Source organism: Molothrus ater, chromosome 7 (genome assembly GCF_012460135.2).
Source record: "Molothrus ater isolate BHLD 08-10-18 breed brown headed cowbird chromosome 7, BPBGC_Mater_1.1, whole genome shotgun sequence".
Classification (NCBI taxonomy): Eukaryota; Metazoa; Chordata; class Aves; order Passeriformes; family Icteridae; genus Molothrus; species Molothrus ater.
The window spans coordinates 31,786,192-31,803,763 of record NC_050484.2 but is presented as its reverse complement, the minus strand read 5'-3'; the positions used below and the strand labels follow the sequence as shown (position 1 = coordinate 31,803,763).

The window sequence follows — 17,572 nt, the reverse complement described above, 5'->3', positions numbered from 1 at the left end:
TCGCATGCCAGCACGCCGGGCTACCGTACCTTGGACCTTTTGGCCGTCTGTGCAAAGGACTGCGCTGGCCGCTGGCGACAGGCACAACAGAGAAGGGGTACATTAGCTCATGGCACAAGTTTGTTAATGCACAGGCTGTACAAGAGAAAGCTTGGACAGTTAGCACCGACACGGGCACATCTGGGAAAGGAACAGCAGGTGCTTTGGGCTGACGGATCCGGAGCTCTCCCGCTTTCATCAGGCTTGTCCTTGATTTCCCTTCTTCATTTATCAACAATAGATACCAGAGCACTTTTACAGGAACCGAGCATTATCCTTGTTCAGTGGCATCCAAGCAGTTTACTCTCTCAGCCAGCTCTCAGCTACACTTTCAATTCTTGTTTCCTAATTTCCTTGGCAACGTGACATGGTTTTTATAAATTTTCTTCCTACTCCTGAAACCTTCCTAGAAAAATTATATTAAAAAAAGGAAAGCATTGCCTCTACCAAGGGAACAGATAACAGATGATAACCTATCATAAGCAGCTTAAAACATGTGGGATTTTTTTCTTTCATCTTGGGACCTATACAAGTATATTTTAAAACAGGCTACTGATTTTTTTAATTTAGTAATTTACTGTGAATTAATATGCTTTTCCTCCTCCCAGAGCCATTTTAGTAACTTATTATGCAATAATTTGCTTTTTCCTCCCAAAGCCCTTCTTCTATTACAATTGTTCCTTAAAAAAATGACCAGGCTTTTACTACAGTATGCACAGCTGAAAGGTACGTTTGAATCAACAAAAGCATTTAATGATTTGTTAACTGCATAGTTAAAACTAACTCAACCCTCAGTGCCAGCAGCACGAGAATAGAAACATTTAGAGTGACATCACATAATTTAAGTACTGGTTTCCCTGGAGAACTAAAACTGATGAATAGACAAGCTTTTAACAGAACAGGTTTTAGGGAACACAGGCCTAATATTTGTAAGGAGAAATTAACATCAGTAATGCAATTTCAAATGTTGTTTAATGGACAATATTTCCTCCTTTAAAAAGGAAACTGAAGTGAAACTCCACTGGAAAACTCCATAAATGCAGCTCTCCTAGCCTTAGCTCACAGGAGATGTCTCTCAAGCACCTGAACTAAGCAGGGCATACAACATCAGTAAAAAGAAACCTCACCTACAGCAAAGAGCTCTACCATGTAAAGGCATTTTTCTCTCGTTTTCCTCAAATCCCACATGTCTATTTTGGATGTTGCACCAGCTTAGCTGAAGAGCAGCAGAAGGGGAGCTCATTTCACTATGTAACAGAATTTTAAATAGCTGCACTGAAAACTAACTGAACTCACCAGCAGCTTTTTAAAGGAAGCTTGCTGAGATTTTGAGCAGCAGAGACAGTTCAAATGCTTTCATACCTGGAACCATTCAGACTCTGAGTTTTACTGTTTCCATACCTGGAACCACACAGAGACTTTGAGTTTTTCTGATACGTGCAAAATATGTTTTCCTTTCCATCATCTCCTCTGAAAGCATTCCTTGCATTCTGAAAGCTGGCCCTGCATATCCCCGACAAAGTTTCAAGCCACTAAATTTCAAAAACTGGATGATTTCCCAAGCTCCTATCAATTACTCCAGCCTCAATCAGCTTAGGTGTGTTCAAATCAAGTTGTGCAAATTTAAAGTCACAACAGGACTGTCAGTGGAGAAGCAAAAGAATCTATACTCAGGCAATTATCTTTTGCAAAATTCTGCAAGCTTTGAAGCCAGTACATAAGCCAAAAGAATCTATGGAAGGAAACACCCCAGATCCAGATTTGATAGGGCACAAGAGGGAATTCAACCCAGTTATATGGGACATTGAGCTCACTAATTAGATAAGTCACACATATTTCAGTTATTTTTAAGAGTGATTTTACAAAAAAGGGGAAAAAATGATTGCTGGGACTAAACACCAATAATATTGGGGAGAGCTGGAGGGCCACTGTAGGAGGGAGGTTCTCCTTCACAGATGAGACAAGTATAACTCCACCCATCATATTCAAACTTCTCATCTAGAAACAAATGCCCTGTCCAACAGTCCTGTGATAGATGGGGACTCCTGGCTTCCCTGTGTGACTTTAAGGATGTCCAAACCCAGATTCCCAGTCCCCAAGGCCCAGCTGTGACTGTGAGCATCAAGCACCACACACATGTCAGGGGAGAAGCACAGGAACAAAGAGGCTGGGCCCGGGCTGCAGGGACAGCTCAGGTGAGCACAGCCCAATGGTGCAAGGTCTGGCCTGGAAGTACAACCCCCAAATTCCTCTGGCACCACCAACAACTGCACTCTCAGAGCTTGAGATGGGTGGGTACAATCCAATGATTCCTTTCTTGGATAAAACCACACTGACAGAGGAGGACACCACTTCCACTGGAATTCCAGGACAGCAGGTAGCCAATGCACATTGTAGCTGTTAATGCACATTTTCTCTCTTTTCAGGCTCATGAATTTTATCTCTGTCCTAATTTCTCTGCATTAATGAAGTTTTGCTCCTACAGAACATCTTTATGTTCCCCATCTATGAAAAATAATTTCTAGCTCATTTAGAATATGCAATCCTTGGTGAGTGCAAATTAGGCAATTTCTTTATATTTGCAGCTCTCAAAGACTTTCACTGCCTTAAGAAAACACTGTGTTAATGAAAGCCCTATTTATAGCCATTATGGGCAGGATTTCAAGACAGTGTTTAAAAGCAAGTATTTCAAATAATTGCATAATGAAAATAATGATTAGGTTCTTGCCTTTGATAAAACCCCACCAACACAACTTTTAAGACCAGCTACTATGCTACATTTCCAACTGCAAAATAAAAAGGGAAGTAAGACAGCCTTTATCAAAAACATATAAATAACCAGGTTTTCAGTAGGAGTATTTGCCTACTTTATTTTTTCCTAAGTACCTCATCAGCTCACATATACTAAATGCAAAGTAAAGATCTGGAGCTGTTACATGCCTTCCTCTATCATCACTGTGCTGTCTAAACAAGCTGGATAAAAACAGGTCAGGCACAAGATGGCAAACTCAGACGTGTGAAAGGTTTTGTGAGAAGGGGTTTTATTTCTGAAGTACCATTTGGGCATTTCTGAGGATAGGCACAACATGATAAACCTCAACAAAGAGTGCTCTAAGGACATTCAGTCTTTTACCTTTCTGCAAAATTAGGTCTCAATTTTAAATCCAGTCAAGTGCTGCAGTCCCAAGAACCATGGATAGCTTTGGAATGCTGAGGGAAAGAACAGTGTGGTCCATGATCACTTTCTGTCCTGCATTAGTGAGCAGTGACAGCAATTTTCCATGACACAGTAGAGGATGACTGATGGAAAAATAGTTTCACCCTTGGACATGGAGGCAGCTCAAGAATAAGAGAATCTGCCCAAGCATTTATCTATTCAGAAGTATTACATCCCATATTTTGGAGACAAAGACAGGTAAATCTTGGCAAGACCAAAACAGCTGGGGAAGAGGCAAAAAAAGACTTCAGGGAACTTCAGCTGTGAAACAGAGAGGGAAGCTCAAGGTTTGTGTTAGTATGGAAGGAAGATACTTGCAGGAAGAGAGATGTCAAGTTGCTAAGTAAAAAAAAATAAATCTAATTACCCCAAAGGACAAGGATATCTGCTTAATTAGCATTAAAAAATCAGAATTATACTCACTTAACACAACATCTGCCTTGCCTTTATCATACAGTAGATAGGTACAACCCTGCCTTCATGCCATGAGGCTCTTTTGGGTTTTAAAACAGAAGTCTTCCTAATAATAAACATAAGGGACTATCTTGCAGGATAAATGCAGGATCTTAAATGTGTTGTCAGGATTTCCTGCAGCTTTGTCCTTACAGTGGATGACACTGTCTCACCACCCAGAGACAGAGGCAACACACACCCTGTATTCCAGCTACTTCTCAATTCATTGGTTGGCACCTGGCCTGGGTAAGAACAGGTAGGAGACAACAGTGACTGGTGAACCAAAACCCTTTTGATCACAAAATCCTCCATAGTGCTGATGTGCACATGACTTCTGTGAAAGTACTTTTCATAACAGTGCCTCTTGTCTCCAGTGCCATTTAAATGACACTTGAACCTCACTGCAAATATGCCAGTTTAGAAATGTTCTCTGTATCAGTATCTCTACTTCTGCACCTAAAGAAATGCTTAAAGAAATCAGGAGTGCTGGCCATGTAGTGTAATTAGGTACCTTCCTCATTCACATTGTACCTCCAACATCAGACACAGCAGCCAATAAGCCAATCATGCATAACTTCCAAATAATCTGGAATTTACAACTACAATTGCATTTCAAAATACAACCATCAGTTTCTGAACTGTGCTGTTCCAGAACCATGCCTGAATTCAATGGCCCACGATGGAATGTGTTGCATGAACCTCTCTGATCCTTCAGAATCCATTCATAAGAGCATACAGCAATGGAAAGAAGGTGTAGCTAAGATCAAAGTTGATGATGGGACATGGTTAGATGATCTACTTGATACATTGAGCATTAAATTTATCATTGAGCATTCCATTGATGGAATGTCAAGTTCAAACAGAGGAAAAATCATAGCCTGTTTCTTCCATGGCTTTAAGAAGTCAAAAATGAAGTGATAACTGTATTGAGGAATGTGACTGTAGTTTGTCAGTAGGTACCAAACCTATTCTGCCACCAGGGAGGAGAGCCAAACCCAACCCCCCCCACAACCCCCATGACCAACCCATCCTCTGAAGCACTCAGTAAACAGAAGTACACAACAAATTCCAGTAAGTTTCTGATAATCTTTTCTAACATTTCTCAGCAAATTCTGCTCTTTTTCCCACCACATAGTAACATTTAATCAGCACTTAATGACAAGTACTATGTCCACTGAAATTTCAAACTGTTTAACCATCCATTAGTTAGAAACATGCTGACTGCTACTGTTCTACAAGGGGTTTTTTTACCATGGACACCCCCAAATTTTTGTTTTGTATTTTAGCATAAAACATGCTTTAAATGGGAAATCTTCAAATATGAGACTTATATATTTGCACTGGCAGCCTCCACAGCACAAGTGACATTAACTCCTGCTGATTTCAGTTGCTGCAAGGGGCTTGCTCACAGTAGCCAGATTCCATTTGGTAACTGTCTATCTTCCTGCCACCCTGGAAATCTGCATCCTCAGCCTCAATTTTGAATTAACTGCTCATGTAGCATCAATGTTCTGAGTCTGCTGGAGACTGCAGGACACCACACTAAATGCACTGATAGCAGAGCTGTTTCTATCCACCAGCCCTCACCAGTGTCCAGCCCATCCTGTGGATGTGAGACAATCACTCCAGCCACCAGCTCCTGCTCCTGAACAAGCTCCCAGCCGAGCAATGAGCTCCCTGCCAGCCCACAGCCCCTGGCAGCACTGCCAGGTTCATTGCTCTGCACTCTGAGGAGGCAGCAGCAGTTGTTTGCAGGAAGGCTTATTTCTTACTTGCCACTTGAGTCTCATAGAAATTTCGACACTCAAATTTGTTAAATGAGAAAATGTGAATGAGATTTTTTTCCAAATTACTGAACTGCATGAAAATAACTAAACTGTAGATTAATTTTTAAGGCTCAGTACTACAATATTCCATTAATTAAAGAAAATACCAGCTCAGCTATAATATCTCCCAGCTTTTCAGTAGCAGTTATTTCTCATATTACAGGAGAAATATTTCATTTCAAGGATTTATTTTTTCCATAAAATTATCTATTTACACTGATGCCAGCCTTAATAAAGCCAGCAGATATTAAAGTGTAAAACTATTGTTATTGCAGTGGTCTACAAGATTTATCTGGAAGCAATTTAACACAGCAGATAAAGCTTACTTTACTCAGTAGAATATTGAATTGTTAGTCTTGAACAAAACTACTCCCCAAAGAGCCTCTTACTCAAATCTCAATAACAAGAATCTAATAAGCTACTGTCCTGTTTTTGCAACCCACAAGAGAGATCCCTCAGATCCCAATCAGGATTTTTGTAAAAAATTGTTTTGTATTAACCCACAGACACAAAATTCCTATAGACAACAATAGTTTTTGCCAAACACAAGTTTCTGTGTTTCCTTTTGCAAATCTGGCCTGTTGTGTAGGTTGTGTCAGAAATTTTCAGTTGCTTTCCTGAACTCCTCCCCTCATGTGAGCTGCTGACACTCCTCAGTGACCAGGTGGGCAGCCTCAGCCAGCCAGGAGTGAGCTCTCTCTCACACCTAAATCTCAGATTAGATTAAATGTGCTGCCACAAATTCCTAACCCTTCCTTATCAGTGTGCTCTCCATTAACACAAGGTATTTTCACACTATTTGCTTTGCCTCCTTCTCACTTGAAATGTGATGCCACAACTTCCTTACAGGTACTTCACTTCTCCCACCTCCAAAAGCCATCCATTTATATGCCTCAGCTTTTCAGCGTGTGTACAAGGAACTGCCTCAGCTTTCCTGCCTAAAAGTCACCTCCCAAAGCTGTCAAGCAGTGAAGATCAGAGAGGAGAAGGTGCAGGGAGGATCTGCTGCCCACCAAGGCAGGATGATGCTCCCCAGCTCATTCTGCAGGTGGCTGGGGCAGCAGCCAGACCTGCTGGCCTCAGGAGCTCTGGATCCCTCTGGCTCCTGGGGATTTGGATTACCTACAGCTGATTACTTCAGCCTTATGCTGAACAGCTCTGCTGGAAAATCTACACCTGAGCCACCTGAAAGTGCAACAGCTCAAAAGCCCTGGGCTGGCCACCCCTGCCTGGCTGAGCTGCAGCACCACGTCCAAAGCAGCAACACAGCACACACAGCACAGCTCCAGACTCTGTCAGGACTCAGCAGCAGCAAAAGCCAGCCTGAGTTTGTTCCTTGTTCTGCTACAATGAAAGACTTCACATATGCACTCAGGGAAACAGAAACATGGGCAAATTGTCTGGTTCCCAGCAAAACCACTCCTCTACTTCACAGAATTAAAAATGACTGAGTCACATTTATTTACAGAGAAGTGGGGCAAAGGAGGAGAGAGGAAGCAATAATCGTCATATTTGCTTCCCTAAAACCAACAAAGCTTTACTCACTGTACCAAAGAAACATATAAGAGGATCATGAGAATGGAGAACAAGAAGACAGAGTTCTTTAACATGACACACTAGTGAAGAATAAAGTGAAAAGCTTCTTACCGGCATATTGTTTTTGTTATCAGGACAATTTTCATCCTTTTCCACTTGAATCTCTTCCTCACTTCCTGATTTTTTTAGGTTTTCAACTGGGTCTGTATCTTTAAATTCAGCTTCTGAACCCTTCATTGCATCAGTTTCATCTTTTACAGTAAGAATATCAGACATCCTCATTAGAAAAGGTTATTTTAAAATTCTACAAGAAATATGGAACCTTTAGGACAAAGAAAAAGTTAATTATTGAGTAATTTAAAATGAATTAAAAAGCCACCCATACCTAAACAGCTATCCAAAATAAACATGATTTTGCAAAAAGGATCCCCCCCTCTCCTATGACACTTTTTTCTGTCTTGTATTAGAAGGAATGATTTCTTTTTAACCACTTTTATCAGTGGTCTGTAACAGCAGACATTCACACAAACAAGAATTGAGAGCTACACTCTTGGATAACAGTCCTAGATTTTCTCTTCTACATTTTAAAAATAAACACCTGAACATTCAGATACTCCAAACCAAACTAGGCTCCAACAGAAACAAGGCAAGATTTTCTCAAAGGAAAAGAAAATCACATATAGATTTATCTTAAAAGGGTTAGAAGTAAATAGATGAATCATAACACCCCAAGTGTGCAAACATTCATAAATTTCATGAACTTTTAAAGTTTCCTTGTTGACTGGACAAGTTCTGAATGCAGGGATTATCTTACTACAAACTGTAGCAAAACTAGTCTTAATAAAATTAAGCATTCTCTCAAAAATAATGAAGAAGAAAGAAAGAAACAATTTAGTAATTAGGATAATAACCATGATCAGCAATTACAATTTATAATAAAAAATTTAAATGCTATATAAAGATAACTAATAATTCAACCCCAAATTTTCCATAGGAAATAAGAAACACAACTCTTTGTCACTACTCAGCTACTGCAAGATGTAAAACCAAGGATTTTCCATTTCCTACAAGAAATAAAGAGTAAGATCTGAATGCCTAAACTCCTTCATAAGAAACAAATAACAATCCAGTAATGTTATGGAAAAGCTTAGTGCTTGCTTTAGTACCTGATATGTCCTAGAGTTTGGGGATTGTGGTGTCCCACAAAAATAAAATGGAATAATCCGAAGATCCTTTTCACAGTTGTCAGCCAAGATGTCAGTTGTGATGAACCAGCTGGAATCTGGCAGGAGGAGTCCCATGTCCTTATCCCCAGTGTAGAGTCCTGGACAGAACTGTTTGGTCTTGAATCAGCAAGAACATCCCTTTTGAATGCCTGAAAAATCAACAAAGAGAATTCATTATACTTTTATTTGCTGTGGAAGGGGAGGTGGAACACGACGACACCTAAAAGCTGAAATAGTCATTTTAAGAAAAGAAAAAAGAAAGAAGAAATCAGCATTTGTCATATCGAACCTGCTTGCTCTATCTAGCAGCAGTAAGAGTTTCATTGGATGTCCAAGACATTTCTGCATTACAGAGTTAACAAGCAGTCATAATAAACATTTTGTTGGCATTCCTGAAACTCTGTTTCTATAAACAAGCAGGTATCTTCCCAAAGAGTCAGAAATATGCAGCCCAGCAGGTGTGGAGGAGTAACAGGCCACGAAACTCACAAATGGCTGTCAGCAGAACAGTTTTTCTCTTTGCTGGAGTTAATCATCTATGAGCACAAGCCACAGGCCCTATTTTGGGCAACTGCAATCACACAAGATGACTTTACTTTATTCAAGAAAATAATTGCCCTGGGATGAGGATGACAAAACTGATGAGTCTCCATCTTCCCTCTTTTTCAGAGTTGAGAAACAAGTAACAGCAGCAGCCCCAAGGAAGCATTTGAAGGCCAGGCCAGAGCTCCAAGAGCAGAGGCAGTGGAGGGAGCCCTGAGAACACCTGGTGGTGCCCAGCTCCTCCTGCTCCCTCGCAGGGGAGATTAAAGCCTGGCTACAACCACTGCTCCAGAGCTGAGGAAACACAGTTTGGTGAGAGATGAGGTACTACAGACATCTGGAGTTCTGATATTTACTGCAAAGCACAGAAAAGAAAGATAAAATAAAAGATGGCCTATGGTTCAGGCCTGTAAGAGATGCTATTTACTGAATCTAATGGAGGGGAAAGGATTACAGATGAAAGGAAAAACTGGAAATAAAAAGATGCAAAAATGCAACAAAGGATATCCTGGATTGTTGGTTGTTGAGGTGTTTTTTCCAGACAATCCAGATGCTGATATAAAATTTATTAAGAAGCTCAGAAGCTTTACAATAAACAAAACTTGAATAGAGATGCTGTTTCACTTTGTTGATTGACATGTGATTTGTACAGTACTTATATAAATGTTAAAAAATATTACAGGCTGAAGACAGACAAAACAAAACCCAAAACATTTATGTCCAGTTGCAAATATAATACTGCCAAGCAAGTGTAATTTAATTACTACTCCCTATACAAATCACAAAATAGTAATGATAATCAACATCCAAGTTTTTTTTTTTTTGTTCTATCAAATACACTAAGAGCTCCTGTCCATTTGCAACACCATTTTAAAAACACATAACAGCATATTCAGTTACCAAAACAAAGCCTGCAAATATCCTTGCTGGCCTAGGTCAATCCAGGAAACTGATGCACAAAAAAAGTCCTTGTATTTCCTATGACAAACTAAGTGCAAATTAGTTCATAACTTGTTCTGAACAGATTTTTCCCTGCAGATAGATTTAAAGCCTACAGATTTGGTGTTATGTATCCAACAGTCAAAGAGACAGAACTGAGGAAAAGCTGTGGAGCTCCAATTCACACAAAAAAATATCTCAACTTTGGGTTCATAGAATGGAGCTATTTTGAGTCAACTGGAATCACCATATGTGCATCTATGAGTAAATGCCAAACTCTGTGCTTCACACTAGCAGCAAAGCACACAGAATAGAAAGATGAATCTTTGCTTACCTGATTATTTTTAATAATACCAGCCATAGATTCATTGAGGTTGGTAACACAACCTTATGTTTGTGATCCACACCTGTGAGTTTAAGTACTTGGATAACATTCCATCCCTGGAATTTCTTCTAATTCAGCCAATTTTCATAGCTGAGATAATCTGCTTCTAGTTTCTAAACTTCCACAGACTGGATTAAAAAAAGATTTAAGGACTTTTATGTGCTGCAGACTGAGTGGGGGAGCAAACCACAGGCCATCCTTATTAATCCCACCTCTTTCACCTCCCCATACAGTTGGATGTTAATTTCTTGTGTCCCATGTAGGACAGGTAAAAGGAGAAAAAAAAGCAGAAAGGCAGTCCTTAGGAGCTGCTCTGGTTTTGGGGGAGAAAATAGGGTCTGGTAAGCAAACTGATTAATTGAAACAAAATCCCAGCACTGGCTTTACACTGGATTGCAATACAGACCAACAAAGTTTTTGCAGATTTTAACAGGAGGGACACAAATGAGGTTCTGCCCTAAAATTATCTAAAGAGCTGAAAGGACTGAATATTAGGGGCAGAGCATTACCTGGGTTTGCAACTAAAAGCTCAAACAGCTCACAACATGTCTCATGAAAGAAAATCTACCAATTCTAGTCTCTTTTACAGGTGACAAAAATAGACACCTGCTTTAGTAGACAGGAAGTAAAAGGACTTGCATGTAAGAGTGGAGGATAAATGTCATCCCCGTGCTCCTCACCCTCAGGACTGCTGTCCCCATCTAAATACTCAGAAGTGAAATGCACATTCTTCTTCATCACATTAGCTACATTATACCCCAATATTCATCCTAAAATTCATCCTATTATTATTATTATTCATCCTAAAATCTGGCAATCTTCTTTCCAATAAGTGGTCACCACTTTCTCTATGCAGCTACTCTCCCCTTTCAGAGGGAAAAGTGTTACTATCAGCTCTGAGATGATGTCCAGTACTGCACAGACATAAGCTTTGCAGTCAGCAGATCAGAAAATCAGTGCTGTGCTCTTACTGCTTTCTTTTGCACAACCTAGAGGATAAGTCATAAAAACCCCAAAAGATCAAGCAAAGTCATTCCTGAGTTTTATGATGGCAGCCTCGTGAATCTTGATAAATGAAAAACCACTGAGTCCTTCATTTTGTGTTCTGACATGGAAATTACCACATATAAACCCACTAAACTGACTTGCAATGAGCAGAGATATTTCTGGGAATAGGATCTAGGAGCTACTCCACTTAATCCAATTTCTCTAAGAAGCATCAAGAGTTCCAACTCCTTGCTGGCAGTGTAGATGGAGATAGGAAGCTTTGCACTACCCATGACAGAAGAAATCCATTCTATTTCTTCTAAAGAGATGGTAAAAGAAGGTGATTTTTTTCTTTAATTACTGATATCATTGTTGTCAAAAGACCCCAGGAATGACTATAATTAAAATAATTTGTATCAATCAAATTCAGGGCAGAAAATAGGATTAGAAGAGTGGGGGTGAAAAAAAAAAATCTATGTTCAACATGCAAAGTGGACACACTTTGGAAAGGTAACATGAAAAAGGAATGTGGAAAGGTAAAGTGCAAATTTATTTCTTGAACAAGCTTCTGTTAATTGATAAATAACAGAATTCCTGCAACCAACAAACACTGGCCTCTTCCCACAACTTCCCCAGCCAGTTTGTACATAACTCCCTCCTTCAAGTGGAAGAATTGATGGATGAATCCTCCAAACTCTGTGGGAGAAGTTTTGCCTTACCCCTGACATAACAATAGTATAAACCTTTCTTGGATGTGGAAGTGCTAATTTATTTTTTTTTTGAGAAAAGCCAGGACCTTGCCTAGGAAAATGGATCTTTGAGGATTCATATACGAGACCTGCACAACAAGAGCTTTTTCCTGCTGCTTTTCACATCAATTATATAAATAAACCTATATTAACCTCATAACCTCAGGGTTCCTGTGACTAGAACTCAACAGCACCAGCCCAACTCAAATAAAGCAACAAGAAGGTGCAGATTAATGTTATTATCTAGTAGCTGAGAGCCTGGAGATGATCCTGAGACAAAAGGTGGATAACCTGGCAAACATCTATATTTGGAACAAATTAGTTCCCCCTGGGAAACTTCTGTTAAGGCAGAGGTGGGAAAAGGACTGGAGAAAAGTGCCCAAGGTGATGAAGGAGAGGAAAGGAGAAAAACAAACAAAAGCAACCCCACACAGCCTTGAAAATCCTGGCTTGGAGAGCAAGGGAGGATTCCAGAGGGAGCAACAATTCTCCTGCCCACAAACAGAGCAGGCTGTGCTCAGGATGATCCAAGAGCCATATGCCAGGGTATGCAACTTTGCTCTCCCTACTAACTTGTGCCTCAGTGGCCCAGGCTGTTAAAATATACTAGCCAGCACCTGTAAAAATGGAGCAGCTGATACTAAGACTGCCATTCATTTAACAGAAAATACAAAGCAGCTTTGTACAATTATCAGAAATATAAACTAGAATTATGCAGAGACAGCTGTTCCCTGTTTCCAGAAAAGTAAACACACTCCTGCTTTCTGCATGTCATGGCTAAAGTTTGAGACCCATGAAATGACCAACTAGGGAGCAAAGAGTCCTGGCCTGCCTACTGAACTCTGATATTGTGCAGGTCTGATCTAAATTAAAATAATTATTAGAATCAAACAAAAGAGATATTGGTCCACTTTTGAAGCATGAATCTAAAAGATTCCCTAGTTTTGTTTACTGGAAAATGCTATACAAGTGAATCCATGCTGCAATGATTTAAATACACTTAAATCAAGATTTATGCTTTTCCTGATGATGCTATTTACACAGATTTTGAAGTTCTACATTAATCAGTTAACTACTAAATGCTATTTACTCTATTAGTATTAGAAGATACTTATTTGATTCAATTTACCAAGGTACTTAGTAATCAGATTTTCCGAGAAAGAGTATGACAAATCAGAATACAAAAGTATAATGTGCAGCTATTCTACCTCCTCCAAAATTAATTAGGGACTGAATGCATCTCACTGTCTGTGCACGTTATGTCCTACTACCAAGTGTAGACATCATTAAAAAATTAACTGGATAGAAATAGAATCAAATGCACCAGAAGCCATTTGCAGACTTTCTCAACAAAGTTTCCTCCAGTTTGGAAGGAAAATCTCCCGAAAGTGAACCCCATAAAAGGCCATCCCAGGTCTTGCTCTAGTTCATGTTGCTGCAGTTTTACAGAAGTGATTTGCTCTCCTGTTTCCTGTGCTGCCCCTCTGCCAGAGGTGCTGCTCCAGCAGCAGCAGAGCCCAGGTTTGCACTCCCTGCCTCCCTCCCTGAGCTCACAGGGACTGGCACTGCCTGCCCCAGGCAGGGCTGGGCACCCCTGGGACCAGGGCACCACCACCCCACCTCCCTCACTGACACAGCCTGGAGAGGGCAGGAAAAGGCAGAGACAGCCTTAAAGCACCAGAACACACCTGTCAAACATCCACTCCAGACACACACACGCCTCAGCACACAGGCTGCCATTTGGACAACAATAATGCTTCTTAAATACCTTCTGTTCTTTACTGGGACATTTTACATGCTACAAGCTCTCTTACAGAGCAATGTAGTGCCCTTCTTTTCCACACTCAGGGCCTCAGATAGGACACTACCACTGCTCATAAGACAGTTGACAGGCTGTTAAAGAGGACACCTTTCACAGGAATAGGCATGTGAGAAGCCAAGGTGTATTATTAGCAACTATCCCTCCCCCTCCTTTTATATTTTAAATTCTGAGCAATACTCTAAGGCTCTTTAATCCTGCTCACCTTCTCCTGTGAGTTCATTCCTGAATGCAAGAGAAACACTGAGCTGACAGTGACAAAGAATAACAAGATAATTCCTTCAGGAATGTAGCTGCATAAATGAGAATAAGATATTTAATGACAAGCAAGACTAGAGCAGTCTTTTATTCTACATATTGACAGGAAACTGCAGTATCCAAATACCTGTGGAAATCAGGAGTTTGTTGGCATTTGTTATCCATAAACTCAAAAAATAAAACCTGAAATGTACCCTGAAAAAACTCTGCCACTACCCAGTGCTTCTTCAGAGTGCTCTGGTCCTCAGGAGGCTCAGCTGCTCCATTCTGCACAAAGCACTGTCATTCCTCTTAGCTCCCTTCTTGCACTTTGCCTTTGATACAAATGATCAGAGCCAGGTACATCAAAGGAAATAAACACCTTTGGTTCCTCCTGGAAAACGAAACAGTTCTCTGGATGTAGCTCCTGCTACAGTGGAACTGTGACAAAGGGGTTCTTATAAGGTGCTTCCAACTCACTATTAAATCTGGCAGACTACAGCCCTGTTCTTTTCACCATTTAGGAAAGGAAGAGGTTGGGCACTCTAGGATACTACCTAAGGAAATACAATCCCACTGCAGTCCTTGTTTTGACTAGAGGAGCACCCAACAGGAAGAACAATGGAAGTCCAAGTTGCAGGGTTTCTGATGAAATGACAGTTCTAGCATTGAACAATCTGTGGTGGATGAAAACCAGCCTGGCAAACATTCACATACTGTTATTATAAAACACAGCTCTGTGGCTAGGTCACCCTCATTAAGGTAACAAAAATAATTTTAATAGGTTTATATACTATTTAAAGTTGTAGCTCAATTAGGATCTATTCTCACTTTTTTTTTTTTTTTTTTGCAGCTTTAGAAAGAGAAGAAAAAAAAAAACTTCCCAGACAGACTTCAAAACAGTTCACTGAACACTATTTTTTATATAATTGTCTCCTGGCAAGCATCTGCACAGGGTAACATACCTTGGCAGACAAAAGCCCTTTCAGCTTGAACACTATTAGAGCATTAACCTTTCCAAAATGCCATACCTCAGAGAGAGCAGAGCATTAGGTTAGTGGAAAATCCATCTGTTGAATGGCTAAGCCTCTCATCCCCCAAAGAACACGCCTGTCCAAAGGCATGAGGAAAGAACTATTTAGAAATGCTTATGAAATACAGCATGACATATCTTTAGTTTTTGCTAGCATAGTTCTGTTGGCTTGGGAGGGGAAAAATGAATGCCCCTCTCACATGACATTGCTGTACCAGCAAAAGCTCTGTAGAAACAACTATGCTGATGAAGACTTTGTTGGCTTAGCTGTCCTCATTCAGAGAAACCCAACTGACAGCAGAAAAACTCCTCCCGCTCTTGAGCCGTCTCCAGGGCTGATATTCAGAAAAGTCTGTGTCCATGTGCCCACACCAGCACCCTCCCACAACTTCCAGCCATTTCTTCCTTTGAGCAATCCCCAAACCTGCCCTTGCTCTCCTCACCTTGTTCATATTGCATGCTCACCCAGCATCCTTTATCAGCTCCTTTGGACATCTTGCACTTTTTTTTTTTTGCACAATTTTTTCACTCACTTTTAACTATGTCTTTAGAAAGGTTCCAACAGTTCCAGGACATGCACACATAGCACAAAAGTCTGCATCACCACATAATCTGTTTAATATTTATCTGTATGTATCTATTTAAATATTTAAAATACCTTTAAGTCATAAGTCAGTCAGATCACAGGCTCAAACGCAAACTATCTACCTGTTTTCAACTATCAAATAGCAACAGTTGTCTTGTTAAAAACAATCCTTAAAAACTGAAGAATCATCTGTTATTACATTATTCTCTGAAGCCTCATTTCTAGTGCCAAGGCCTTAAAATGGAATAAGAGTAACAATATACATTTTTTTGTGTCAATTGGAAATCAATAGTTTGGGGAAAAAAATACTTGGTTTTCTCTTTATGAGGATGTCAATGCTTGCTAAAGGTCAGAGGTTTTATAGCACAATAAAATATAGCCTGAGTTGTTCACAGTTGCTTTAAAAGACTTTTAAATTAAAAAATTGGAAACTTGTTTTATATTACCCAATTGTAAACTAACCAAAGGTATCTTCAAGAATCTTTTAAGCTTAGCATTGGTTAATTTTGATATACTAGAAACAGTCCAGAAGTAAGAGAACATAAATATTTTAAGTTCAGATGATGTAAAAAAATCATCTTGCTACTCAAAACACTCCATAGAAAACACATAAGATCAAACAAAGTCATGCCATCTACAAGTCCCCAGATGATGCAGCAGCACACTAAAACCTTAAAATAGTCAAAGATTGATTTTTTTCCCCCCAGCTATTTTAAGTAAATGAACTGAAGCATTGCCTGTGACTATTTCTAGTGGAGATCCTCCAAATAGCAGCTTTCTTAAGACACAAATCTCCATTTCATTTAGAGAACAGCCATCCACAACTGCTGCATACAGCAGCTAACAATTTTCTGTACATAAATCAGGTTTCATTCTTAGAATATCTAAGCTAACCATCATATTTCCATCAGTAACATGAAAAAGTGTCTCTAAAACTGACAGGAATTTCAACAGTGGGTGGTAGGAACAGACTCCTGGAGGTACCAGGCAAGGGTAAAGATTCTGTTTAGGACCCTAAGATATTCAATATTATGCAAAGGACTTAGTGAATTTTGTTATAAAATGGAAAGAAAGGGCCTTATTAGAATTGGTGCTTTTGCTTCTTCATTTTTTTTGAAAACTAACTCGGTAAATTACTGTATAAAATGAAGACAAAAATCATCAAAGCAAACAAGAGAAACATGACAGAACTTCCCTGGGGCACTATCAATGCTCTCACCTATGTCCTGTTGCCACAGCTTCACCAATACCACACCACATCAGCACCATACACACAAGCATCATGTGGCTGCTTCAAAACCTGGTGATTCCAAACATCAGGCAAAAACAAATCACAATTTCAAAACTGTCTACCCTACAAACTTTAATCCTCTAGCAGTGTATTTTTGCTTAATTTCTAACAAAACCACAGCAGGTCTGATGTCAGCAGTTTTAATAGTGCAGAAATTTGATAAAAATTAAATGACTGATCTTCATGGAATCAAATGTCACCAGTTTAACACCCATCCAAAATTACTTGTTATCTCAACAAAAAGACATTTGGTCCACAACACAAGACAGTCATCAACTGCATAGGAAAAAAACTCCATTTTCACATAGCCTACTATAAATACTGTTTTCAGTTCGAAACTTATCTTTACCAAAAAAAAAAAAAAAAGAAAAAAAGCTTGCTTGTACTTCCTCATTGGAATGGAGATAACAGTAACACTTTAAAAAAAAAAAACCACAGGCAAAAAAAATTAGGCATCTCCCCCATTTCTGCCACCTTGGGAAATTCTTTTAGCAGAGATATTTTTAATGGTTTTCCAACCACAGCACAAATAAAACACCCAGTAAATAAAAATTAGCAAGAGTGCCATTATTAAATAAGGTGTAAGAAAAAGTCCTTTTCAAGTCGATGTTTAAAGAAGGAAGAGATTTAGGGATGCTAATGATCTCTGCTAACTGATTAGGCCTAGAATGGCTTTTGTGGGAAAAGGGAAACCAAAGGCAAACTG

The 17,572-nt window shown here is 39.6% G+C and overlaps 1 protein-coding gene across 11 annotated transcripts in view; it reads right to left on the bottom strand.

Moving 5' to 3' along the window:
- The window catches only part of R3HDM1 (R3H domain containing 1), an 83,373-nt gene that overhangs the window by 46,858 nt on the left and 18,943 nt on the right, over positions 1 to 17,572 (bottom strand). For 8 of the 11 annotated variants that reach the window (XM_036386707.1, XM_036386705.2, XM_036386712.2 and 5 more), the window contains exons 2-4: positions 8,238 to 8,446; positions 7,183 to 7,393; positions 30 to 71 (exon numbers count right to left, since the gene is read on the bottom strand). In XM_036386707.1, the coding sequence (XP_036242600.1) occupies positions 30 to 71; positions 7,183 to 7,353 (213 nt within the window). In that variant the 5' untranslated portion in view covers positions 7,354 to 7,393; positions 8,238 to 8,446. The remainder of the gene's footprint in view (positions 1 to 29; positions 72 to 7,182; positions 7,394 to 8,237; positions 8,447 to 17,572) is intronic. The other 3 variants (XM_036386709.2, XM_036386711.2, XM_054515439.1) reach the window with 1 other exon arrangement.